The sequence below is a fragment of the Eulemur rufifrons genome, chromosome 2, assembly GCF_041146395.1.
Source record: "Eulemur rufifrons isolate Redbay chromosome 2, OSU_ERuf_1, whole genome shotgun sequence".
Classification (NCBI taxonomy): domain Eukaryota; kingdom Metazoa; phylum Chordata; class Mammalia; order Primates; family Lemuridae; genus Eulemur; species Eulemur rufifrons.
The window spans coordinates 126323369-126348905 of NC_090984.1; the positions used below are offsets into that span (position 1 = coordinate 126323369).

General features: G+C 49.0%; 3 gene segments (V, D, J or C); all 3 read right to left on the reverse strand.

The window, feature by feature from the left end:
• Positions 1–2622: 2622 nt before the first annotated feature.
• Positions 2623–3124, reverse strand: LOC138397095 (immunoglobulin heavy variable 3-23-like; the record flags this gene model as incomplete). The annotated part of the segment is given in 2 exon segments: positions 2623–2927; positions 3031–3124. Coding segments are annotated over 2 exon segments (351 nt in total), but the record flags the coding sequence as incomplete, so codon positions are not given.
• A 5820-nt stretch (positions 3125–8944) lies between these two features.
• LOC138397087 (immunoglobulin heavy variable 1-46-like) lies at positions 8945–9389 on the reverse strand. The segment is given in 2 exon segments: positions 8945–9261; positions 9344–9389. Coding segments are annotated over 2 exon segments (363 nt in total).
• A 13180-nt stretch (positions 9390–22569) lies between these two features.
• On the reverse strand, positions 22570–23030 carry LOC138397091 (immunoglobulin heavy variable 3-23-like; the record flags this gene model as incomplete). The annotated part of the segment is given in 2 exon segments: positions 22570–22880; positions 22985–23030. Coding segments are annotated over 2 exon segments (357 nt in total), but the record flags the coding sequence as incomplete, so codon positions are not given.
• Positions 23031–25537: the final 2507 nt, after the last annotated feature.

Below are 25537 nucleotides of genomic sequence, written 5' to 3' on the forward strand. Positions count from 1 at the left end.
GTGGCTGAAAGCTAAGTGTGGGCACAGAGCTATTTTGTCTGCATCAGTGAAAAAGTTCTGTATATTCCTTGGATGAGACTCTCATTAAGAGACTTCAGACAATAGTATTTGTTGATCAATCACACTTCAATAATAAACCTGGAAGTTACTAAGCAGTGATTCATATTACTGAAGAAAACTTCCCATTAGAATGTTGTGCTCAACTGGAGGTAAAATCAGCCCATGTGGGAGAAGTCATTACTTTTCTTGGTGCTTGTCAATTAGCCAAAATCCAGGATTAAATGCATATGTTTTTAAAATAGTACATGAACTTGGGATATTTTGCAAACAAAAGGTTTTCTCAAAAGTTCTGGTAAACCTATCAAAATGAACAAAAGACTAAGGAACTTCTAGATAGACTTCTAAATCCTAGAGATCCAACTAAAGTAAATAGGAATCATACAAAAAGATAACATCGGGGTTAAACAAGTGTGTATGAGGTCATTACCAAGAACAAGCAGCCTAAACCTAGTGTACGATGGTGTCTAACCTTGTGAGGCATCACCACTGCTCATGTAACACACCGTCCACTTATTGGAAATATTTTGTAAATGTTGAAAATGTTTATCCAATTAGCATTATGAAATTTGAATGTCACAATTTTAAGCAATTCTTGAACTCCCTTTGGCATTCTACCATGAGCACTTGCTTACAGCATTGTGGTCCAGTCCCTCAAGGACACATCAGTTGTAACCCATTCACTTGGTAGCAACTGAACAAACATTTAGATTTTATGAAAATTGCTAGCATTTTCTCTATTGCATGTGAGAGTAAATAATTTTGAAAGCAATTCATGCATTATAGACACTCCTATCACCACAGATTCAGGGTCCTTTTACTACATCTATTTAGCAGTCTCTCATCATGTTCAACCAGCACAGAGTGTGTGTTGGAGAAACATCAGGAAAATACTGGTCTTGAGCCATACTGGAACAAATATTATTAAGGACTTCAAGGGAAACACAACAGTGCAATTCCAGGGAGGAAACCCTCGGGTTCATGTTTCACAACGACAGCATCAGTTCAGAATTCTAGACATTTGGAAGGCTACTGTGGTAGAGAATGTCAAACTGAGCATCCTTGTAGAACCTGTGAACCTTCTGGTAATTTGAAGCCCACAGCTGAACCTCGGCCTTCAGGATAAGCTGATGATCTTGGACAGTGAAAAGCTTCCCCCATGACATTGGACCAAGACCCGGTATAACCCCTCCTCCTATTCATCCTCATTAGTACCATGGTTTGTACTAATGAAATGTCTTCTTTTTTCCTGCTGACCTCATTGTTTTCCACCCATAATGGCCTTTTCTTGCTTTTCAAAAAAAATTTTTTTTTTTTTTTTTTTTTTTTTGAGACAGAGTCTCACTTTGTTGCCCAGGCTAGAGTGAGTGCCGTGACATCAGCTTAGCTCACAGCAACCTCAAACTCCTCGGCTTAAGTGATCCTCCTGCCTCAGCCTCCCTAGTAGCTGGGACTACAGGCATGCGCCACTATGCCCGGCTAATTTTTCTATATATATTTTTAGTTGTCCGTATAATTTCTTTCTATTTTTAGTAGAGACGGGGTCTCGCTCTTGCTCAGGCTGGTCTTGAACTCCTGACCTTGAGCGATCCACCCGCCTCGGCCTCCCAGAGTGCTAGGATTACAGGCGAGAGCCACCACGCCCGGCCTCAAAAAAAATTTTTTAAATATTTCCTAGTTATTGAGTGGAATAAGAAGTCAGAGTCTCTTAGCTGGTGTCTGTCCGCTGACACCTGAAGGCCCATCTTTTGTCTTCCCTGTTTGTCCCACTCATGGGAATCCTAGGAAGGAATCACAGGTGCTGTCTCACCAGACGGCTGTCGGAGGCCCAAACCCCAGCAGACCCTTCCTGGGAGTGAGAGCCCCCTCCCTTTCCACCAGGGAACTGTTGTGAAAACCTGAGCCAGTCTCCCCTCTTGTCCTACGAAGTCACTTGGGACTGTCTTGAGAGGCCTGCCCTGCTCCGCAGACACCTCAGTAGTGGAGAGACTCACCCTTCCCGTGTTCACTTAATGTGTCTGTGTGCGCATGCTCTGTGTGTAGGCGTCTAACACCATCAGAATCAACAGCTGCACTAAATGTTGGTGGGGTCGCTCTGCCCTTGAATTGTGTCCGATATAATCCATGTTTTGAGCCACGTGCTGGGACACTGAGCACCACAGGGTCTCCCTGCTCTTGCTTAGGACGCTGACTGCATCTGCCCCTGATGTCCCTCAGACGTATTCGGAAGGGTAGATAATTAATGTACATTTGGGGACAGGACAAAGTGACTGGAACACAACTTGTGACTTTTGTGCAGATGACAATATTTTCTCTCATTACCACAAACATGTCTAACTCAGAGACTGCAGAGGGAAGCACAGAATCTTGAATTCAGAGAAGTTCCCGAGAGGAAACCGTTTTCTGGAGAGGAAGCCACGACCCTGAGAGGAAACCAGCCCTTACCCTCCACCTGCACCTACCCTGGCCTGACTCTGCTCCTTGTGTCTTGGGCGCCCCCTGGCGGCCCCGCGCTGCCCCCACAGGAGGTTTGTGTCTGGGCTCACACTGAAGTCCCCTCACTGTGTCACTGGTACAGTAGTACAGGGCCGTGTCCTCGGCTCTCAGACTGTTCATTTGCAGAGACAGCGTGTTCTTGCTGTTGTCTCTGGAGATGGTGAATCGGCCCTTCACGGCGTCTGCGTAGTATGTGCCACCATCACTATCAATGTCTGCCACCCACTCCAGCCCCTTCCCTGGAGCCTGGCGGACCCAGTCCATATCGTAGTCACTAAAGGTGAATCCAGAGGCTGCACAGGAGAGTCTCAGGGACCCCCCAGGCTGGACCAAGCCGCCCCCAGACTCCACCAGCTGCACCTCACACTGGACACCTGCAAACACAGACACAGCCTGGTCAGAAACTGCCACACACACCCCTGTTTCTCTCACTCACATCCATGACATACCCAATATCTCTAGTTCTCCCTGAATTACCTTGTAACAGAGCCACAAGGAAAACCCAGCGCAGCCCAGACTCCATGGTGAGTGTCTGTGTTCAGTCCTGATCACCGAATGGGGACACCTGGGAATGGCGGGGCTGGGGCTCCTGTCCCAGAGCTGCAGGGTGAGGGCTGGGCTGGTTTTCATCAGCAGAGGGAGGGCCCTATTTGCATGTCCCCTGCTATATAGCAAGTGCCGGAGTGGGACAGCTGAGGGAGTACAAGGCCCAGAGAAAAACTGCGTGACTGTACTGTGATAAATAATTAACTCCTCTTCACTTATCTAATTTACAAACACACTTAAGCCATGTGCTGTAGGTGTCAGTGTTTCATGTATTTTACAGACATAAACGAAACCCTAGATTCATATAGAGCTTGTCTGGCATGTCCAGGAGCACATACCCAGGAAGATTTAGGCTCAGTGTCTGGGCCTATAATCCCATCCCTGGAACCCACTGCAGACCAAGGCTGGACAAGCCTAGGGTGCTTTCTGGCCCCTTGACTCTGTAATGAGAATATAAAGCAAATTTATGCCTTCCTGGTTTTACTTAAATAATATGTGCCAAATATTGGGAACACACAGGGTCAAAGCAGAAGCATTTTCATGTACTTAATGTTTCACTCATTTTTACCTATTTGTCCATCACTCCTTCCCTAACAAATCATCTATTTAACTGTTCATATTTAGTGATGTATAGTTGATGTACAGTTTCATTAACATATTTTAACTGTGCAAATTAAAAGTATTAAAGCCATCATCACCCTGTCTGTGATATTGAAGAAATCGGTTTCCCTCAATATTTACACTTAGTTATTTATTATTTTTGGAGACAGAGTCTTGTTCTGTTGCCCGGGCTAGAGTGCCGTGGCACCAGCCTGGCTCACAGCAACCTCATACTCCTGGGCTTAAGCAATCCTTCTGCCTCAGCCTCCCGTGTCGCTGGGACTACAGGCATGCGCCACCATGCCCAGCTAACATTTTTATATATATAATTTTTAGTTGTTCAGCTAATTTCTTTCTATTTTTTTTTTCTTAGTAGAGACAGTGTCTAGCTCTTGCTCAGGCTGGTCTAGAACTCCTGACCTTGAGTGACCCTCCTCACTTGGCCTCCCAGAGTGCGAGTATTAAAGGCGTGAGCCACTGCACCTGGCCTCAAAGTTTACACTTGTCCTTCTAAAATTCCTCCTCCTTTCTCCTTCCCTCTCCCTCCCTTTACCCAGGCAAGTGCTAATATAGTTTATGTTACTTCAGTTTTCACTCTCTAGAATTTATGAGTGCAATCACGTAGCAGGTGCTTTTTGCTTATTTTGCTCACAGCACACACTGTGGACGCGGCCACGCTGCAGTGAGCATGACACAGCCATTGCTGTCAATGATGTAGTGTCCTAACACATCATTTGCACAAAATGCTTATTTAATTAAACTACTGGTTAATAGTTTGATCGTTTCCAATTTCTTGACATTAAGGATAAAGCTTATCCTCACCTGGGAGAAGTAGACAGCTGAGAAAAAGCTCTTCTTCTTACATCAGCCACAACAATAGCAACATCATCGTCATCTATAAAGCATGACTGCAGAAGCTCTAGAGTAGCAAATTTTATTTAATATTTCAAAGAGCAGAAGCTATATGACCAACAGCAAACCTGAAATCTGCAGAGAGACCAGGACTTGCAGGGAGAAACAGGACCAGAGCATTAGCTTATTAGGCACAGCCCACCAGGCGGCATGTGGGCTGGGACAAGACTACACTGGACATAGGCACTGGATCGCTGGAAGCTGCACTTGCTAAAGGGATTGCAGTTTAAATTTTCCAGGGGCCAAGCCAACCCCCAGCACACACAGAATCATCTCTGCAGAGAAGCGTTTGCTCCTGAATGACCGACACAGCGTAGGAAACACAAAACCCTTTCATGGCACAAGGGTGTGGATTGCGGGTGGCTGATTGCATACTCCAAATATTGTACTGAAAGTTTATGGAGAGCAGAAAAGTGAAAAAAATTAAGGCTTTAATTTGCATTGAATTCAGGTCCTGAGTCATCCCATTTCAGATGAACGAGACCTAGGCATTACAAGGAGAAAACCTGGACTCCTGAGAAAGAAGAGTGACAGACAGAGACAGGAAACCCCAGGATCTGAAAGGAAACCTCAGTTTCCCTCCACACCTGCTCCTGAGCTCTGTGCTCAGGGTGTCCCGGGCGCCCCCTGGCGGCCCCGAGCGCCCCTGCAGGGAGGTCTGTGTCTGGGCTCACACTGATGTCCCCTCACTGTGTGTCCACAGTGAATCCGGCCCTGTCCTTCGTGGACACAGAGCTCAGCTGCAGGGACAACTGGTTCTTGGACATTGATCAGGACGTGGCAACTCAGCTCTGGAGGGACACGTTGTAATTTGTGCTCCCTACGTAGCATGTGTCCCTGACGCAGTCCCATGCCTTGCCCCAGGGCTGGCAGAAGCAGCTCTAGCAGTAACCACAGCGTGTGATGAACAGTCCAGAGATGACCCAGGTCAGGGAGAGTGTCTGAGATGGCTTCACCAGCCCTGAGCCCGACTCCTGCAGCTGCACCTTGGAAGCGACACCTCAGGACATGGAGCCTCGGTCCCCGCCAGCCACGTGCAGCAGTGGCCATGGCACCTGGTGCACGTCTGACCTCTGAGATGCCTTGTGCAGCTGGCAGCAGGCCAAGGAGAGGACACAGCGATCTCGTTTTCTTCCAGACCACAGCGCCGCCGTCCCCAGACACCCCGGCCTGTCTAAGGAGGGCGTCGTGACCTTACACAGCCCATTAGCAGATCTATTCTGTCCTGGAGACTGAGGAGAAATCTTCCCATGGGGAAGCCTCGTACTCACGCAGGGAAGGGACTGAGATCTGGCTCGTTTGGGTCCTTCCTGCTTTCTCTCCCTGAACCTCCCATGTACTGCGGTTCCCGTGTCCCCTGAGAGATTGTTACGTTACCGCTGTTATGTGAGAGCCTGACCTGCCCTTCCCTCCATCCAAAAGGAGGTGACTGCAGAGGATGTTGCGTGGGAAAGGCCAGCTGGGCTGAATGGCGTCTGCTTCCAGCCCATACCTGAACCCTCCTTCTCTTATGTAGATCCGGACACAGCCAGGTCCCTCCCCTCAATGTCTCCAGGAGTTTCCCCAGGCCTTTTTCTTCTTCCACACTCAGCATGTCCTGGACACGCCACAGGCCTTCCCTGAGGTCTGTGGCCAGGCCCAGCCCTGCGAAGGGATTCCATCCCTCAGAGGGCACCAGGGAGGACGTCACTTGGAGAAGCTGGATGTTGTGTCCCCGAAAGGGCAGGACCTCAGCTGTGCAGCTCTGCCCAGAACAGGGCTCGGAGAATCTGCCCACATGGAAACAAGTGGCAGAAAACACTGGAAGAATATGATGTGAGTCAAGTTATGGGCATTTCCTTGGAATAGTGGAGCCGATTCCCAGGGATTCGGAATGGAGTGTGCTCAGGCAGGGTCTGCGGCTGAAGAGGAACACAAGACCAGACCAGAAGTGGTCACCACGCAGCCTGCAGAAGATCGGGGGACGGGGCAGGGATCAACTCCTGACACAACTCAGGAGTTTACGAAGTTTCTGATGTAACAACTTTCCCGATTTTATTGCATTTCACCAGTGACGTTAAATGGGAAATTTCAGACCTGTATTGACAACAGAAATAGAATGTGAAGTCGCCTCTCTGCCTGTTCTAAAACAGCCACAGGACATGCTGAAATGCTGTCAAAGAAAAATGATGCAGGATGCAAAGCCCGTGGCCCGCAGACCGCAGAGCCGGGCGGGCCCCCCTCTCCAGGGCCTGTCCTGGAAGCAGCCGTGGATGCCGTCAGCAGAAGAGACAGCGGAACAAAAGATGGCACAGCAGTGACCAAGAACGTTGACAGCAGTAGGTCCCTTCGTGTCCCATCAGCGAGAAGGCTCTGAAGAGAAGAAGTGCCCGATCCCCTCCCTACCTGGAAGTGTTCAGGGTGCGTGAACGGTGACAAGGCCGACACCCGTCAGTACCCGGGGACACCTTGCTGCTCTGTCAGGGAAACCCTGCTCACTGGGGCTCCAAGGTATTGGGTGTCAAGAGTGACACAGATTTTCCCAAACTCTCAGCTATTCCTTGTAATACATGAGCCTCAGCCGAATAACGTTCCTTGCTACTTTTAAATAAGGCACTTTCAAGTTAAAGAGACTTTACCAAAGTGATTATAACGTCCCATGCACAGCAGATACTTCTGTAACCTTAATCAAACGTACCTCTCCAGTTTGTACTTTGAGTATTCTATTATATAGGATAATAAACCCAGAAAATACCTTTATATCTTATTTTATATTGAGCAGGCTAAAATTTCCATAGACGTGACATAAAAGTTTGCACAAAAGTTATTGAAGTTCCAACACACTCTAATAGATGAAAGGGATCCACTACCCAACTTCCCTAACTTACTTAAAGCCAAAAGCAAAGGAAGGTCTCAAACCTACACCTGAATGTTCTCGACACCTGAGAACAGCCAACTGAATTGTTGTCCCTCACTGTCTCGTAATTCCTAATCGGAATACCCTCCTGCCACCAATGCCCTGATGCCACTGTGTTGGGGGAGAGAGTCCGTGCCCTGCCCTCCTCCGCGCGCGCTAGGATGGGGCAGGCAGTCACGAGGGCCACCCCTGAGGGGACAGCAACACAGGCGGGCGGGGATGCCTCGGGGGTTCTCCCTGCTCCGCAGAGGACACGAGAGGCGCCTTCACCTCTGAGGAGGGCAAAGGCCAGCACAGCTCGTGGGACCCACTGCGGGCCTTCCCGAGGGCAGGCTCGGTTCCTGACCCACTGTCCGCTTCCACCCTCCCTAGAGCGGCCTCTTTTCCCAGGCACCATCGTTTGCCTCCCTTGGAATTCCACAAATGAGTCGGCAAGTTATGGCACCAGAGTAATAGATGCATGTCTGTATCAATTGGCCAGAACCCACAGAAGGGACGGCACCAACGGCGACACCAAACTCAAGCTGTGGATTTTGGGTAATGATGACGTCTAAAGGTAGGTTCGTCCATTGCAACCTATTCATGAACCTGTCACAGTGTGTCCACACCGAGGAAGTTCTCGCATGCGCAGGCCGGGAGTGAACAGGAACTCTCTGGACCTTCTCTCGATGGTACTGTGAACTTAAAACCACCGTAAAATAAATTTCATTTAAAAGAAATAAGAAAGACATTTTGGCCATTTCTTATATATTAAAAGGCATGTACCTTGTGATTAAGAATTCTTACTCCAGGCCGGGCGCGGTGGCTCACGCCTGTAATCCTAGCACCCTGGGAGGCCGAGGTGGGTGGATCGGTCAAGGTCAGGAGTTCGAGATCAGCCTGAGCAAGAGCGAGACCCTGTCTCTACTAAAAATAGAAAGAAATTATGTGGCCAACTAAAATATATATAGAAAAAATTAGCCGGGCATGGTGGCGCATGCCTGTAGTCCCAGCCACTCGGGAGGCTGAGGCGGTAGGATTGCTTAAGCCCAGGAGTTTGAGGTTTCTGTGAGCTAGGCTGACACCACGGCACTCACTCTAGCCTGGGCAACAAAGTGAGACTCTGCCTAAAAAAAAAAAAAAAAAAAAGAATTTTTACTCCAATTTATTTACCCAACTGATGTTAAAACTCATGTTCATGTTAATAACTTAATGGAAATGCTTGTACTAGCTTTATTAGCTTGAGTCTTCCGTAGTTCTCTAAGCTCTGTTGATACGGTGACAACTGAATGAAATCTTTGCAATGTAATTAGAATGCATACACGTGTCACATATTCCTTTTCCTCAACTAACTAACCCATATTGGGAAACATTTCAACCTAATGTCCCTCATCACTTTCTCATCCCCAGCACAGCTGCGTCTCCCTCAGGGTTTCTGACCCCTCAGGATGTGGGTTGTCACACTGTGTCTCTCGCACAGTAATACACGGCCGTGTCCTCGGGTCTCAGACTGCTCAGCTCCATGAAGCCTGTGCTGCTGGACGTGTCCCTGGTCATGGTGACTCTGCCCTGGAACTTCTGTGCGTAGTTTGTTGCTCCATTGCTAGGGTTGATCCGTCCCATCCACTCCAGCCCTTGTCCAGGGGCCTGTCGCACCCAGTGCATGTAGTAGCTGGTGAAGGTGTATCCGGAAGCCTTGCAGGACACCTTCACGGAGGCCCCAGGTGGCCTCACCTCAGCCCCGGACTGCACCAGCTGGACCTGGGAGCGGGCGCCTGTGCAGAGGAGACAGGACTGGGTGAGTCCCCCTGGCTGGGTCCGGGCCCCTCCTCACCCTGGGACTGGGGAGCCCCTCACCTGTCGCTGCTGCCACCAGGAAGAGGATCCTCCAGGTCCAGTCCATGGTGAGGAGCTGAGCTGCCAGGGGCTTCTCCAGAGCAGGGACGTGGTGGTGGGGTGACGCTCTCGGGGCGCAGGCATAGCTGTATGTACCCCAGCAGACCTCAGGCCATTTGCATATTCATGAGGCAGGACGTTTCATAGCCCTAGACCTGCCCCAGTGTGAGAAAGAGAACAGAGATGATGCGGGGGCCACGCAACAGGGCGATACCGAGGACAGGTGTCCCTGCAACCCCCTTGATTCCATGTGCACAGAAGTCCTCCCACTGAGGGACAAGCTGCCAAATACACGTTCTTCACTGTGAACCCACGTGGGAAATGCACAGAGAGCCCTGGGACCATCTGTGCCATTTTATACCCAAAGGTCTTGTCCTTTGGATCCGTGAGTTCCCTGAAATTTTCTGCCCATTTGTATATAAAAATGTTCCCTTGCCCCCAGCTGCTTACTCTTAGCACATGCAGGAGGGCTACAGACGCTTTGTAAATGTGGCTTTCATTAAAATATTGTGTTACTTAAACACAGCTGAGGAGGAATAATACGTCATATAAAATTCCTATTTTAGGTTTTTTAAAAAAGGAAGAGCCAGTCCCCAGGAGGAACCCCTCCCAGCCTCCTGTGCGCCTGCTGCTGGTGGCACCTGTGCTGGGTGCTCCTGAGCGCCCCCTGCAGCCCATCCCCTCCGGCAGCGGAGGTTCCCTCTGGGCTCCCAGAGCATCTTCCTCCCACTGTCCCAGCCCAGGGTGACCTGGCTGTGCCCCGGGTCACATGCTCCTTCACTGACAGCATGTGCTTTTGACTGGAAACGGTGAACTGACCTTTCTAAACTCAGCGAGCTCTGCAGGGAGGCCCCAAGCAAGGATTCTGTGAGAGCCTCGGGGAGCCCCTTCCCTGGAGCTCCACAGGCCCTGGCCCGGCCACACCCACAGTGGTGCAGAAACCCTCGGGGCTTGGCAGGAGCCTCGTATGTCCTTGAAGTTCTTCTGGTTAAATGTCACTTTAACCCACAGCTCATGGGCCTGGCTCAGAGACGGCCACACAACTACTGATCCTGCAGGGCACAAACACACACACACATACACACACACATTCACACATTCACACTCACACACACTCTCACACACACACACACACAGTCACACAGACTCACACACACACACACACACACACACTCACAGTCACACACACTGTGGCCCGCGTTCACAGCAGCCGGAGTGGTACTTCCCTTCTTCCCTGCATGTGGCACATGGGCCGAGCCCACACACTGACCCTGGGCCTGGGTATGTGCCCTTGTCAGACAGACAACAGCAAACACCTCACAACGGGAGAAAGGGACCTGCCCACGCTGTGGGTTTGCCTGTTCTCCCGGCTAGAGGGACCCTGCAGATGCCCCTGGGTGGGGCCAGGGTTGCCCCTGGAGGGCCACAGCCGGCAGAGCCATGTGCAGTCAGTGCAGCCAACACCGAGCTGCCCGGACTGTGGGGAGGGCCACCCTGGCCCTGCAGCCCAGCAGGCCCCCTCTCAGGGGCACAGCCAGGAGCCTGAGGGCAGGGCCCTGGGGACCTGGATGGGGCATCTCCCCAGGTGGAGAAGCAAGAACTGATCTTGGAAGAGGGGACTCAGGAGGGAGAGCTGGGAAGGTCCGAATCCCTGAGGACCAGGTCCTGAGATGGGCCACCACCTGCTACTTGCCCCATGGGGCATCTACTGTGGGCACCGTGTCCCTGTCCCATCTGGGCAGGGGGGATCCACGGGGTGACTGTCTTTTGCTTTTTACTTCTCAAGTCCAGGAACAGAAGAGCCGCATTTGAAAACCACAGTGGAGGAGACACGTCTGCTTCCTGGTCCCGGCTGCAGTTGACGCTGCACATGGACTCAGTGGGTCCACTGGGGTGAGCAGGGGCTGCACGTGGCCTGGGGAGGACGCGGGTGATTGTACCACTGACCTGGATCCCCCATCCCGTAGCAGGGCCCTTTGCAATGTGACTTCCCGGTGCCCCCTGCCCAGAGGAGGGGGCTGTGTCTGGCCCCAAACACAGGCTGTGCCCAGGGACTCCCTGGTGCCAACCACAGAGGCCATGAAGGTGCAGGGACGCTGGGTGTCCCCAGTTCACTGCTGCCCAGGACACTGTGGAGACCAGCAGGGGTGTCAGCCGGGGCTGGGGGCCCCCTGGGAACCCACAACTGAGGGAAGTGAGGCCCTGATAATTCAGAGCAGGAGCTGTCGGCCAGCTCAGGTCGTGCTGCTGAGCCGGATCAGCTCCTGGGTGGGCAGCAGCCGGGTGAGTGTGGCTCCTGCCCTGTGAGGGAGGCCAGGCTTCCCCGGGGCTCCCTCCTCACTAGCAAGGAAGGTGGCATTGACCATCCTGGTGTGCCCAGCCCGCTGTTCATCTCCCCTTCCTGCCCTCCTCCTGGCCCCCAGGCCCTGCATCTGACACAGGGGCCAAGGCACTTCCTAGTCACCCCTGCACCTGCCCAAGCCCAGGGCGCTGCAGGAGAGACCTGGGTCTCCCTGGTTCTGTATCCTGGATGAGCCCAAGGGATTCCCAAGGAAATGCTGAATATTTCCATGGGGGGAAGAGAAACTTTGCAAATACCACAAAGGATGAGAAAGAAATGAGTGTGAGGATGATGACAGAGGGGTGCTGAGCATGTAGCTGCCAGAGGGTCCAAGTTCCTCTAGTGACCTCGGTTTTGTCCCCCTGTGTCTGGGCTCCCTACGTTCTCCTGCTCAGATAGACTTGTTATGGTCTGAGACGCGAGAAATGACCACCTAAAGACCGAATTGAGCCAAATCAGGAGTCTCTATTAGCTGGCCAGGGTCTACTCTCTGCACCACCAAAGGCGGCACAGAGAGCAGGAGCCAGCCTTTGAAACGGAAAGTTTTTATATTGTAAGTTTGTGGGTGGAAAATTACTAAGATTGAGCAAGCACGTGTACAAGATGCCTTGAGTGAGCATTACATCATTTTCTTATCTTTTGTGTGACAGGATCTGGGCCATATTTTCTTCATGCAAAACATGAGTGTTGTAATCGCTTCATGCAAAACGTGGGGCTGGAATGATTTTACGCAGAACATGGGTATTGTAGTCACTTAGGGGTTTCTGTGTTAGGGGTACTATCCTGAGTAAGCAGGAGCAAGCAGGTTCACAGAAGCAGAATGGCAGATTAGTGACTTTTAGGTGTGAAACTCAGACTGTAACATTCCCCACTGGTTTTTAGGAGGAATCAAATCATTGATTCTTTGGTATTAACATCAGAGACACGTTGATAGTGGGTTTGGAGGACCAAAAGTTTGACAGCTTGAACTCTTTGTTTAACATAAGAAATGAGGCTGTTTATGAGCCAGGGGCCAAGGAGCAGTGTCAGCAGAATGGGAATAACTGGTTTTGTTATGGCTGACAAAAGTGTTGTCGTCCACGGGGATTAGGAATGCTAGAGATGACAAGTGCTTTTAAACTTACCACCCCCTTTTTTGATGTTTATAATACTGTAATATACATCAATACATAGTGTCAAAAATGATCTTGCAAAGAATCTATTTTTACATTTTTTTGGCTATCTGTATCACTCTGTCCTTCACATAAATGTTTTAAGTAAATAAGGTGTTTAGCTTATGCCTAAGGATTTATCTTTTAAGTACAGAGTGGAATTTTGAGTTTAAAGGGCAGTATTCCCTCCCAGCCCAGGAAGAGGGGAGGAGGCCACTCAGAGACATGTCTTCAGAGGCAGCAGAGGGGCGGGAGCTTGGACAGGCTCCAGCCCAGCCTTCGCTGAGGCTCTCCGGGTCTGTGTAATTATCACAGTGTCATTTATTGTCTTTGTAAGCACCTAAGTGTAGTTTATAGGCTGATGGGGGGGGTGTCATCTGCTGAATTAAAACAGATAACTGGGAGGAACCAGAGGAGTCTCTGGAAAGTCTTATCTTGAGTGGGTCCTCCGTGGGCCGGGTGATCCGTTTCTCAGGGAGTTGATCTGGGGTCGCCTTTTGATCCACGCATGGTGGATCCAGTGGCACTTTCCGGGAACCCTCACGGCTGTGGCGTGGTGAGGGCCACTGGCAGGGATCCAGTCCACCTGGCCTCTAAGCTGGCAGGTGGAAGTTTTCTTATCCAGACGAGGTCTCCAGCCTGTACCTGAAATAGAGCTTTCTCGGGAGTGGGGTTAGTCGGCTGAACGTGATTTTACATAGGGTTGTGCTTTTGACATACGGAGTGTATCTGGTTTTTAGGAGGGCAAAGGGGAGGAGGCTTACTCAGTCTGTGCCAGGCTCCAGCTTTAATTTGTTTAATGTTTTTTAAAGTTTGTTTTATCCTTTTTATCCATCCTGAACTCTGAGTCCTATAAGTACAGTGTAATTTAATGATTGAGTTGTTTGCGTGATGAACTGCAGGCCATTGTCAGAACCCAGTGCAAGTGGGAGGCCAAATCGGGGAACAATTTCAGCCACTAACTTTTTTGAAACTACCTGTGTTGTCTCTGACTTCATAGGAAAAGTTTTCACCCATCTAGAGAAAGAATAAATATAAGCAGGTAGTGATATCTGCATTTGTCTAGTTTTACTTTTGTAAAGTCCACTTTTCACTCTTCCCCCGGGGTTGTCACCTTAACCTGGTCCCGTAGGGAGGGATTAGTGCTTTTACCTGAATTGACTTGTGCACAGGTGAGACATCTCGTTGTCACCTGCTGGGCCATCTGAGGTAGCCGGGGAGTGCAGTAGTCCCTCTGGAGAAGTTCGGTCAACTTGGTGCTGCCAAGGTGGGAGTTCTGATGTATTTCCTTGATTAGGTCTCATCCTAGGCATTTAGGGACTAAGACCCTACTGTCCGGGAGGATTTTCCAACCTCCTCAATCAGTTTTAGTCGTCAGGGCCTTTCTTTTCTTTTCTTTCTTTTTTTTTTTTTTTCCCTAGATGTGCTAAGAGGACAGGGCTTTTCTTAATTTAACTTTCTCTTTGGTGCAGTTTGGGGAGTTTGGCAGGAGCCGTTCTGGCAGAACAGGGAGAGTTAGGAGAGTCCCCACTGGTTTTTGTGTGACTTTTCTTGCTGTCACGTCGCTGAAAGCATCGTCTCTCGCCACCGGGGAGTCAGTCCGCACTTTTGGTGAAGTGTCCCACGTACCTGTGTCGTTGCAAAGGCTCTGCCCCGTCCTGGGGCCTGGGTCAGGGCTATGAGTTCAGCCTTCTGGGCTGGGGTTCCCTGTCCGAGAGCCTGTGCCCAGGTAACCCGGCCTGCAGTCACGACAGCCGCCCCTGCACACCTGGCTCCTTCTGAGACGTAGCTGCTCCCATCTGTGTATAATTCTTCGTCGGGGTCCGGCCACGGGCGGTCAGTGAGGCCAGCTCTTAGGTTGGTGACAGACTCCAGCGTTTTGAGACAGTCATGGAGTGGCTCCGACGGCTCATCATCCGGGAGCAGGGTGGCAGGGCTGAGGGAGGCTGTCTTTAGGAACCGGATTCTGGGGGGTGTAGCAACAGCACCTGATATTGGGTTATGCGGGAGTATGAAAGCCACCTCTCGGGGGGGCTTTTTAGTAGAGCCTCCACTGAGTGTGGGGCATAATTATATATGAGTCTTGCCCCAAAATGAGCTTGGAGGCTTCCTTTGCCAAGACGGCAGTCACAGCAATGGCCCACAAGCAGCCTGGCCAGCCAGATGCTACAGGCTCCAGCCTTTTAGACAGGTGTGCACCCGGTCTGTTCCAGGGCCCTAGTTTTTGAGTTAGGACCCCTTTAGCCATCCCTCAGTTTCAGCAACATATAACTGGAAAGGCTCGGTCAGACCGGGCAAGGCCAGCGCAGCGGCACTCACAAGCGCCGGTTTGAGACTCTTGAAGGCTTTAGCCTCGTTTTCAGTCCAGACCAGAGCGTCTCTCTTTCCCCCTATGCTGGCATACAGGGGTTTGTTATCTCAGCAAACTTGGGGACCCAGAGTCTGCAGTACCCCACTCCCCCAGGAACTCTCGTACCTGTCTCTTAGTTTGGGGCTGTGGGATCTTCAGGACAGCTTTAATTCTACTGGTGGGGACGGTTTGTTTGCCTTTCTTTAGTTCGTATCCTAGGTAGGTTGCTGTCTGGCTACAAAGCTGAGCCTTTTTAGCCGGAACACGGTAGGCCAACTGAGTTAATTCTGTTAGCAGGTCCTCAGTAGCCCTTTTATAAGTGGCTTGATCCTTGGCGGAACTGGTGTTTATCACAAACTCTATAGGTTTGTCCCCCACATTCAGAGTTACCTTGGGCTCCTGGGGGCTTATCAGAATGGAGCCCCGGCCCCGTCAGTCTGTGTCCTCCATGAGGACCGGCACAGGCTTAGCCACCTCCTGCTTTCAGTGACAACGTTCGTTTTTCCAGTGACCATGCTTTTTGCAGTAGGCACACTGGTCATGGCTTAGGCTGGTCTTCCTCCTCCTAGCATCCCCCTCTGGTCTTTTGGGCCTCTTGCCTTTTTCAGTTTTATATCTTTCTTGTTTCACTATATCGGATACAGGAATTTTGACCATCCTTTTAGACTGCACAGTCCCAGGATGTTTTCTGTTGTTATAAATCTTCTGAGCAATTTTTATTAACTCAGACGGCAATTTTTCTTTAAATCCTTCTAATCTCTGCAGCTTTCTCCTACTCTCTGGGGCTGAGTGAGTGGCAAAGGCAATATTAATGGTACGTCATTTTCTGGTGCCTCTGGGTCTATGGGAGTATACAGGCGGTAAGCTTCAAAAAGGCATTCCAGGAACACCGCTGGGGGCTCGTTAGGCCCCTGTATGGTCTCACTTACCTTGGACAGATTAGTCGGCCTTTTAGCCGCTGTCCGTATGCCTCGTGGCAGTGTCTGCGATACCGATCGAGAGCCTCCTTACTGCGTTCCTCATTTGGGTCCCAGTCTGGGCTGGTGGTGGGGAAGGTAAATGTAGGTTACCCGTCAGGGCCTGGGATTGTCTATGGAGGACAAAACTCTTAGAATAGCCACGGGCAGAGAGACAGTTGACAAAGTTGGTTAATTTTATGGCATACAACAATGTACTGATAACCATAATTATTACTGATAATATATATGAAGATATATCAGTATTTTACAATTTAGAACATATATTAATAACATGTTTATAGAAATATAATCCCAAGAAAGGTAACACCATTTCCTATTTGACAATGTTTTCTGTATAGTTTTAACATACCTAATAAGCCCAATATGTCTTTTTTAGACTTTCAGTGGCCTTACTATTTTAAAAAAGTTAGTTTGAAGTTAAAAAACTGGAATTTGGATTTTGGAAAGCCTGTCAAATATCAGAGGCTTAAATCCCCTCATATGGACTTTATTTCAACTTGCACAGACCAGCTACAGCACACTTAAAACTTTCTGTTTTGCCTTAACTTTCCCTTTTTTACCATACAAGATTCTTTCTTATACAATATTACTCTCCTCTCTGTTTAACCTTTTTTTTAACCAAAAATATGTTTATGTACTCATAGCCTTTTTACATCTCTTTGCCTTGCTTCACTGGTTACTTTCTATCTTGTTTTTATTTTTTTAAACCTATGTTTTGAATCAAACTTTAACTTCTGAATTAGATACAATTTAACATCTAAGAAGACCACATTTGACACAAGAGTGGGACTGGTCCATACTGGCGACAAAAGAACTATTTTTTTGTGAGGCAGGAGGACAAAGACAGACAGCACAAGGAGACAGACCAGAACAAACAGAAACACAGTTGGCCAATATCATTCAAAAGAACTCCACAAAGACAAAGATAGACAATATAATTCTTAAGGGTGCTGAGCCTGGCGGGTGGCAGTGGAGGGACCAGTTGGGCAGCCCTGGGGTTGGCCTTATTGTTACCTTAGCCCTCAACCCGATTTTACATTTTAGTTGCACAATTTCACACTTACAACTAATTAAGATGTAATCCAAGAGAGACACCGAAGCCCCAACAGGACCAACAACCCAAAAGTACCCATTATGGTTTATTAGACTGGCCCTGTACTAACCACCCAGAAGTCAGAATACCAGGAAACCAGAAAACCAGAACCAGAATTTCCACCGAGTGGCCCCGGTCTCACCCCTCTTGGGTGCCTCCCATTCTTTGGAACAAGAAAACTAGAAAACCAGAAATTTCAGCCACCTAAAAAGATCTGAAGACCACACACAGAGAAAGGCACTGACAGAGAGAGAGAGAGAGAGAGGCCTTGTTCTACCACCCCAGACGGCCTCAGGAAAAAGACAGATAGGAAACTGACAATCACGGATCCCAGTGGTAAGCGCGCACCGTTCTTTAAAGTTCAAAACTATAACCGAGGACACAGATGACAGATGAAACCGAAATGGAATCGAAGCCGAGAGAAATGAAAGTAGTAATCTGAAAGAAAGTACCAGGAATCCGACCAGGGCTCTCAAGTCCTAGGTGATGCCTCATGTCCCAGGACTTGCCCGAAGAAAAGGGAAACAGAAGCAGATTCGAGAATCTGACCAGGACTCAGGAAAAGGGAAATACAGTCAGATTCCGACAATACCCAATAAGTTCCAGGTGACGTCTCACCTCTTGGAACCCGCCTGAGGAGCGAAGCTGCGTCCAGCCAATCTCCTGAGGCGCCAGACAACTGTGGAGTCAGAAACAGACCAGAAAAGAACTCACCGGTGAACAGAACCAGAAGACTCGTCCAGAAGAATTTGCAGTTTTGAAGGTGTCGGGGCCGGTGTGTTGTCAAGCCTCTGTCCAGGGCTGAGGAATGTCTCTCAGAGACCTTCCCCTGGGCAAGACACTCGACTCCACACCTGGTCCCCAGGCACCGGTCGTCGCCAGGTGCCCTATATTAGGGCAGGATCTCGCTGGGGCCTCCAAATGTCATGGTCTGAGACGCCAGAAATGACCACCTAAAGTCCGAATTGAGCCAAATCAGGAGTCTCTATTAGCTGGCCAGCGACTACGCTCTACACCGCCCAAAGGCGACACAGAGAGCAGCAGCCAGCCTTTGAAACAGAAAGTTTTTATATTGTAAGTTTATGGGTGGAAAATTATTAAGATTGAGCAAGCACGTGTACAAAAAGGCTTGAGTAAGCATTATATCATTTTCTTATCTTTGGTGTAACAGGATCTGGGCAGTTTGGGCTCTGGGCCATATCTTCACACAAAACATGAGTGTTGTAATCGCTTGATGCAAAACGTGGGAGCTGTAATCATTTTACACAGAACATGGGTGCTGTAGTCACTTAGGGATTTCTGTGTTGGGGGTACTGTCTTCAGTAAGCAGGAGCAAGCAGGTTCACAGAAGCAGAATGGCAGATTAGTGACTTTTCGGCGTGAAACTCAGACTGCGACAAGACTCTGTCAGCACACACTGAGCTGTCACCCACTCTCACCATGCTGGGGGGTGAGGAAGTGTTGGGAGGGGAAGGGTGGATATTGTTATGACTAAACCTCATTGACTCAGACGTCCTCTGCCCCTGGGCTGTGACCTTCACCAGCAGTGCCCGGTGATAGAGGTCATTTGCCCCTGTGCTCTCCTCCCTTCCCTGGGTGTGGCACCCTAGACTATGCCCCTTGCTCTCCACCTTATGGATTATTTCCTCTCAGAGGAGATGCAGGACCACAGGGGGTCCCGGGAGCGGCGCAGTTCCCCTCCGAGGTTAACTCTCTGCAAATGACTTCCCTCCAGAGAGTGTGTCTGCGCCAGCCTGAGGGCGCGGGTCTCAGGGAACATCCTTCCCTTCTGCTCTCACGCAGCACGACAAGCACGCTGTGCTCTGCAGTAACTCACGTCTTTCATCACCTGGCGTAGGAATTCGTGCTTTGGGTAAGTTTGTGTCTTAATTCAAGGTCCATGAAATAAAAACGGGTACAATATTTGCATGATTTAATTTACATCCTTCACATTTACTCCTGGATTTTCGATGAACTTGGATCCATGGCCAGTCACAGTCTCCAACCCAAGGCTTCCCTGTCACACACACAGACCAGGCCTCATCTCCGCCCTGATGAGGGAGACTTATTCTTGGATATGTGTCACCTCTCTGTTCTGTCAGTAGCAAGATTGCTAGAACCCTAGAAATGCACTCTTCAAATGTGGGTCTCTTTGTCTTATACACTTAGGCAAATGCTCCCCATAGACTATGATGTTCACACAAACATCTGCAGTCCGTGTCGAATTCTCACTTTTGATTTCTCTTTTCTTTTTTTTTTTTTTTTTTGTTGAGACAGAGTCTCACTTTGTTGCCCAGGCTAGAGTGAGTGCCGTGGCGTCAGCTTAGCTCACAGCAACCTCAGACTCCTCGGCTTAAGCGATCCTACTGCCTCAGCCTCCCGAGTAGCTGGGACTACAGGCATGCGCCACTATGCCCGGCTAATTTTTTCTATATAGATTTTTAGTTGTCCATATAATATCTTTCCATTTTTAGTAGAGACGGGGTCTCGCTCAGGCTGGTCTCGAACTTCTGACCTTGAGCAATCCACCCGCCTCGGCCTCCCAGAGTGCTAGGATTACAGGCGTGAGCCACCGCGCCCGGCCTTGATTTCTCTTTTCAAAAAGGAAAACTCTGTGCCTGGGAGGAAACCCCTCCCTGACCACCCTGCACAACCCGTGGGGCAGGGGGCAGGACTGGGTGGTCCTGTGGACTCCCTGGTGGTCCTGACGTCTCTCTGGTGGCTCTGAGCACCCCCACGGTCCTATATACCACTGACGGGAGGCCTGGGTCTGGGCTCACACTGACGTTCCCTCGCTGTGTCTCTCACACGGTAACACACGGCCATGTCCTTGGTAGGCAGAAAGCTCAGCTGCAGGGAGAACTGGGCCTTGGACATGTTTCCAGAGACAGTGACTCACTCTTGAAGGACGGATAAGCGGTCCTGCCACCTGTATTACTGACGTGTCCCATCCATCACGCCCCTTCCCTGGGGCCTGCTGAATCCAGCTCCACCAAACACCAGAGACCAACAGGGGAGGGGGAAGTCCGTGAGGCCTGGGCATGACTCCTGCAGCTGCACCTGGGACAGGACCCCTGGGGATGGAGGGAACCTCAGTGAGCCATGTGCTTGGGTGCAGCATCCTCTCATCTCTGTGTCTGAATCCCTGAGCCACCCACAGCTGGGAACTTCCAGAAGACGGAAAGAACCACAGATGTCTCAAGTGTATGAGTGTTCCCGTCTCTCCACAGCCATGCCAACATTTGTTGTTGTGGGACTTTTTGATAAAAGCCATTCTCACTAGAGTTACGTGATATCTTATTACAGTTTTGACTTGCATTTCCCTGATGACTAGAGATGTTGAGCACTTTTTCATATCTTTCTTGGCCATCAGTCTATCTTCTTTTTAAAAGTTTCTGTTCATGTCCTTTTCCCACTTTTTAATGGGGCTCACAGATTGGCTCTACAGCGAGTGGCCAGTAAATATTTGAATAAATTCACAATGTGCCTAATCATCAGGGAAATGCAAGTCAAAACCACAATGAGATATCACCTAACCCCAATGGCTTTTACCAAGAAATCTCAAACCATTATATGCTGGCATGGATGTGGAGAGAAAGGTACACTCACACGCTGTTGGTGTGTCTGCAAATTAATGCAACCTCTATGGAATATCAATCACATTTGAATGATACAGCTGGAGGTCAATAACCAGTAACTCATATTACTAATGTAAATGTTTCATTAGAATATAGTGCTCAGCCTGGTGTAAAATTGGCTTTCATCACAAGAGGTATTGTGCTTTTTAGAGCTTGTCGATTAGCCAAAACTGGGATTAAATCCATATGTTTTTGCAGTACATGAACTTGGGATACTTTGCAATGAAAAGGGTTTCTCTCAACCTCTGGAGACCCTATCAAAAGTAACAGCAAGCTATGGAAGTTTTAGATAAACTTCTAAGTCCTAGAGACCTCACAAATGTAACTTTGGAAATCATGCAAAAAAAAAAAAATAGTAGCATGGGAGCTAAACAAGTGTTGTAGAATATTACACAGAAAAACCAGCTAGAGTTCATTTATAAACGCATCTAAGCTTGTAAGGCATTACCACTACTCATAAAACACAGCATCCATTCAATAAAAGTCTTCTGAAAATGTTGATCAAATTGACATTATTAAGTTCAAAATGTCACAATTTTAAGAGCTATCTGAACTCCCTTGGCCAATGGTTCTACCATTAGCACTGTGGCATTACGGTCCCCTCCCTGGAGGACACATCACTTACTACCCAATGGCTTGGTAGTTGGACAGATCACACACTTAGATGTTACCACGAGTACTAGCATTCTCCCTTCTGCATGGAAGAGTTAAAAAAAATCTTGAAAGTAATTCATGTGTTATAGCCACTCCTATAGCTCACAGATTCAGGCTGCCTTTTACTGCATCTTTTTAAAAATTCTCATGAAGTTCAACCAGGGCATTGTGTGTACTGGAAGAGATATCGGAGCAATGCACTTCAGCCATATCGGAACTAATATTAGTAAGGACTTTTAAGAAAATACAGTAGTGAAATTACAGGGAGACAATTCTTGGGTTCATGTTTCACAACTACAGTATCAATTCAGAGCTCCGAGCACTTGCTGGCTACTGCAGTGGAGGACGCCAAAGTGAGCATTTTTATAAAACCTGTGAAGCTTCTGGTATTTTGAAGGCCACAGTTGAACCACGACCTTCAGGATAAGCTGATGATCTTGGAGAGTGACAACCTTCCACTCATGACATGTGACCGAGGAGCTAGGTCTTCCTTCTCTTGCTTAGGACGCTGACTCCGTCTGCCCCTGACGTCCAATAGGCACTTTATGATGCTTGCCGGCTAGAAGGAACGTTCAGTTCTGTGTGCTGTGCTGCATTGTGTTGTCCAACACAAAATATTTTATGTATTTTTGGATTTCTTCAGAAGTGTTGATAATTAATGTCAATTTGTGGACAGGAGAAAGTGACTGGAATCCAACCTCTGCCTTTTGTGCAGGTGAGAATATTTTCTCTCCTTACCACAAACATGTCTAACTCAGAGACTGCAGAGGGAAACACAGAATGGTGAATTCAGAGAAGTTCCCCAGAGGAAACCGTTTTCTGGAGAGGAAGTCCCGACCCTGAGAGGAAACCAGCCCTTACCCTCCACCTGCACCTGCCCTGGGCTGACTCTGCTCCTGTGTCTTGGGTGCCCCCTGGCGGCCCCGCGCTGCCCCCGCAGGAGGTTTGTGTCTGGGCTCACACTGATGTCCCCTCACTGTGTCACTGGCACAGTAGTACAGGGCTGTGTCCTCGGCTCTCAGACTGTTCATTTGCAGAGACAGCGTGTTCTTGCTGTTGTCTCTGGAGATGGTGAATCGGCCCTTCACGGCGTCTGCGTAGTATGTGCTGCTACCACTAGGACTACTAATGCTTGAGACCCACTCCAGCCCCTTCCCTGGAGCCTGGCGGACCCAGGTGATCTCGTAATTGCTGAAGGTGAATCCGGAGGCTGCACAGGAGAGTCTCAGGGACCCCCCAGGCTGGACCAAGCCTCCCCCAGACTCCACCAGCTGCACCTCACACTGGACATCTGCAAACACAGACACAGCCTGGTCAGAAACTGCCACACACACCCCTGTTTCTCTCACTCACATCTACTCACACAATCAGTATCCCTAGTCCTCCATGAATTACCTTGTAACAGAGCCACAAGGAAAACCCAGCGCAGCCCAGACTCCATGGTGGGTCTCTGTGTTCAGTCCAGATCACCGATTGGGGACACCTGGGAATTCTAGGGCTTGGGCTCCTGTCCCAGAGCTGCAGGGTGAGGGCTGGGCTGGTTTTCATCAGCAGAGGGAGGGCCCTATTTGCATGTCCCCTGCTATATAGCAAGCCCTGGGTGGGACAGCTGAGGGAAGGCAGGGTCCAGATGAGAAGTGTGTGTCTGGGGGAGGGTGTATGACAATTGTAATATTTTATTATACACTATAAGCTCTTCTTATGTGATTTCAATGTGATAAATACTGAGCATCCATGATCGTACTTCCTATTGGCACATGGACATGGATCATGTGCTGTAAGTGTCCATGTCTGTTCCATGTTACAAATGTGAGAGTCACCCCAGGGCATCGAGGGCCTGTGTAATGTGTCAGGAGCTCACGTCTGGGGAGAGTGAGTTCTGGGATCTGAGCCTGTGCTCCTCAGCACTGCACACGCCTGACCCATGAACCTTCACCTGCACAGAGCTGAGTATGCCTAGTGCAGGTTCAGGAACTCTGTCATGAGAACATGTGTGGTTTTCCACACCTGGACTTTACCCCAACATAGGCAGAGGCCAAGGTGGATGCTGCTGAATTTTCAGGGTGCTTGGACAGGTAACATATTATCTTTGTAAGACTTCTTACCAATAGTATTTTTATTATTTATGTGAAATAAGGTTAATGAGTTATAATTGACATGGGGAGAACTTCCTATATTTAAAGTGTGCAATTGACAAATATTGACACATCCATAATCGTTATGAGGACAGTGGGCAAATCAATTCTCAATAATGTTTCCATCTCTTCTTCTGTCTTCCTTTCTGTCCGCTAACCTCCTTCCACCATCCCCTGGGCAGATATTGATCTTGTTAAACTAGTTTAGCTTTCATTTTATAGAATATGTAAAAATAGAATAATGTAATCTGTACTCTTATTAACTCAGCGTAAAGACCAGCAACATAGTGGTGCTGCGGTGTTTATCATACGTTCATAGATGATAACAAGGCGTAGTATTCCAATGAACACAGTTACAGTATTTTTTCTGTTAAGATGTTGATCAATATACATTACTTACATTTTCTGGGTCTTAAAAATAAATGTGCTACTCAGTTTGAAGCTGTAAACAAGTGAGAAACATATTTTTTTAAATTTATTCTTAGAACAACTTTGACAACAACAGATAAACTGCAGTAGTTGCAATTTTGCAAACATTATTTAGTACTTCAGGTAACAGATGTTATAAGACTAAAAACTAACCCAAGGTGGGGAGAGATGAGTTTTGCAGAAAGTGACAGAGCCAGGGAGCTCGCTGCTCCGGGGCAGGGGCTGCCATATACAATGAAGGCCACGGCAGGATGCAGCTGCCAGCGTGCCCTGGACTGCTGGAGGCTGAGCATGGTGAAGGCATCCTGCTGGGAAATGCTCAGCCACGTGTTTAAGGGGATTCCCCTGCTCATGTCTCTGTCCTCTGTAACAAGGACAGTCACAAACTCTCCCTGTCATGAAGGTGCTCTCTGGGAGAGAGGGATGCACACAGTTCAGAAATGCATGCAGACCAACCCCCATCACCACTGTGGAACTGAGTACTGATCTGCTGCAAAACCCACAAAGCTGGCATCCTGGGGGCACAGATGGACACTGTAGGACCTGGGAGGGAACAGAGGTCCCCACCAAGGTTAGGTCCAGAGCCACCTCCCCATTCCCTGTGGAATAAAAGCCTCAATCTCAGGGAAGGGCAGCACACCTGGAAGGTAAGAACACCAAGGGAGAACCCCTGCAGCTGGGAGACAGAACAATGAGGGACAACCAGGGACACTGTACCCCAGGAGGATGGGCAAGATGCTGGACCATCAGCTCCTCAGGGGCAGAGACAGGGGACACCTGGAGGCAGCAGCCAGATCCAGGGCCCCCAGCCCACTAGAAATACAGCTCTGCCGAAGGGCAGACAATCCCACCTCAACCCACCCTGTCCACACATTGACAATTGTCAGGGGGACATCACAGGGGACTGCGTGTGGCAGAGCTGACACAGACAGACCTCTGCAGGACAGTACAAGGTGCAAACATACAGCCAAGCAGGAAACAGAAACCGGGGTCACTGGAGGAATTTGAAGTCTCTGGTGGATGTAGAAGGAACAGCCTTCAACTGTGGTAGCCACGGCAGAAACTGAGTCCAAATGTGGCCCCAAGGAGATTATCAGAAACCTCCACAAGAAAGGCCTAGTCAAGGTAGGGTATGAGAAACTGCAGGGAGAAGATGCATAGATACAGCATAGGTCATGAGGCCCCACCAACTGTCCAGTGCAATGTGTCTGGCTACCCACAAAAATTAGAAGACATTTCCAAGAGGAAGACAAAAGTCATAATGGACAAATGATCAGAATGTGATTTGTAAATGACACCGTATTAGAGTGATCTAAATCAACAGAATATTTAAAACAACCACAATGAATATACAAAAATCTCTAAGGGAAAATATGGGCAGACT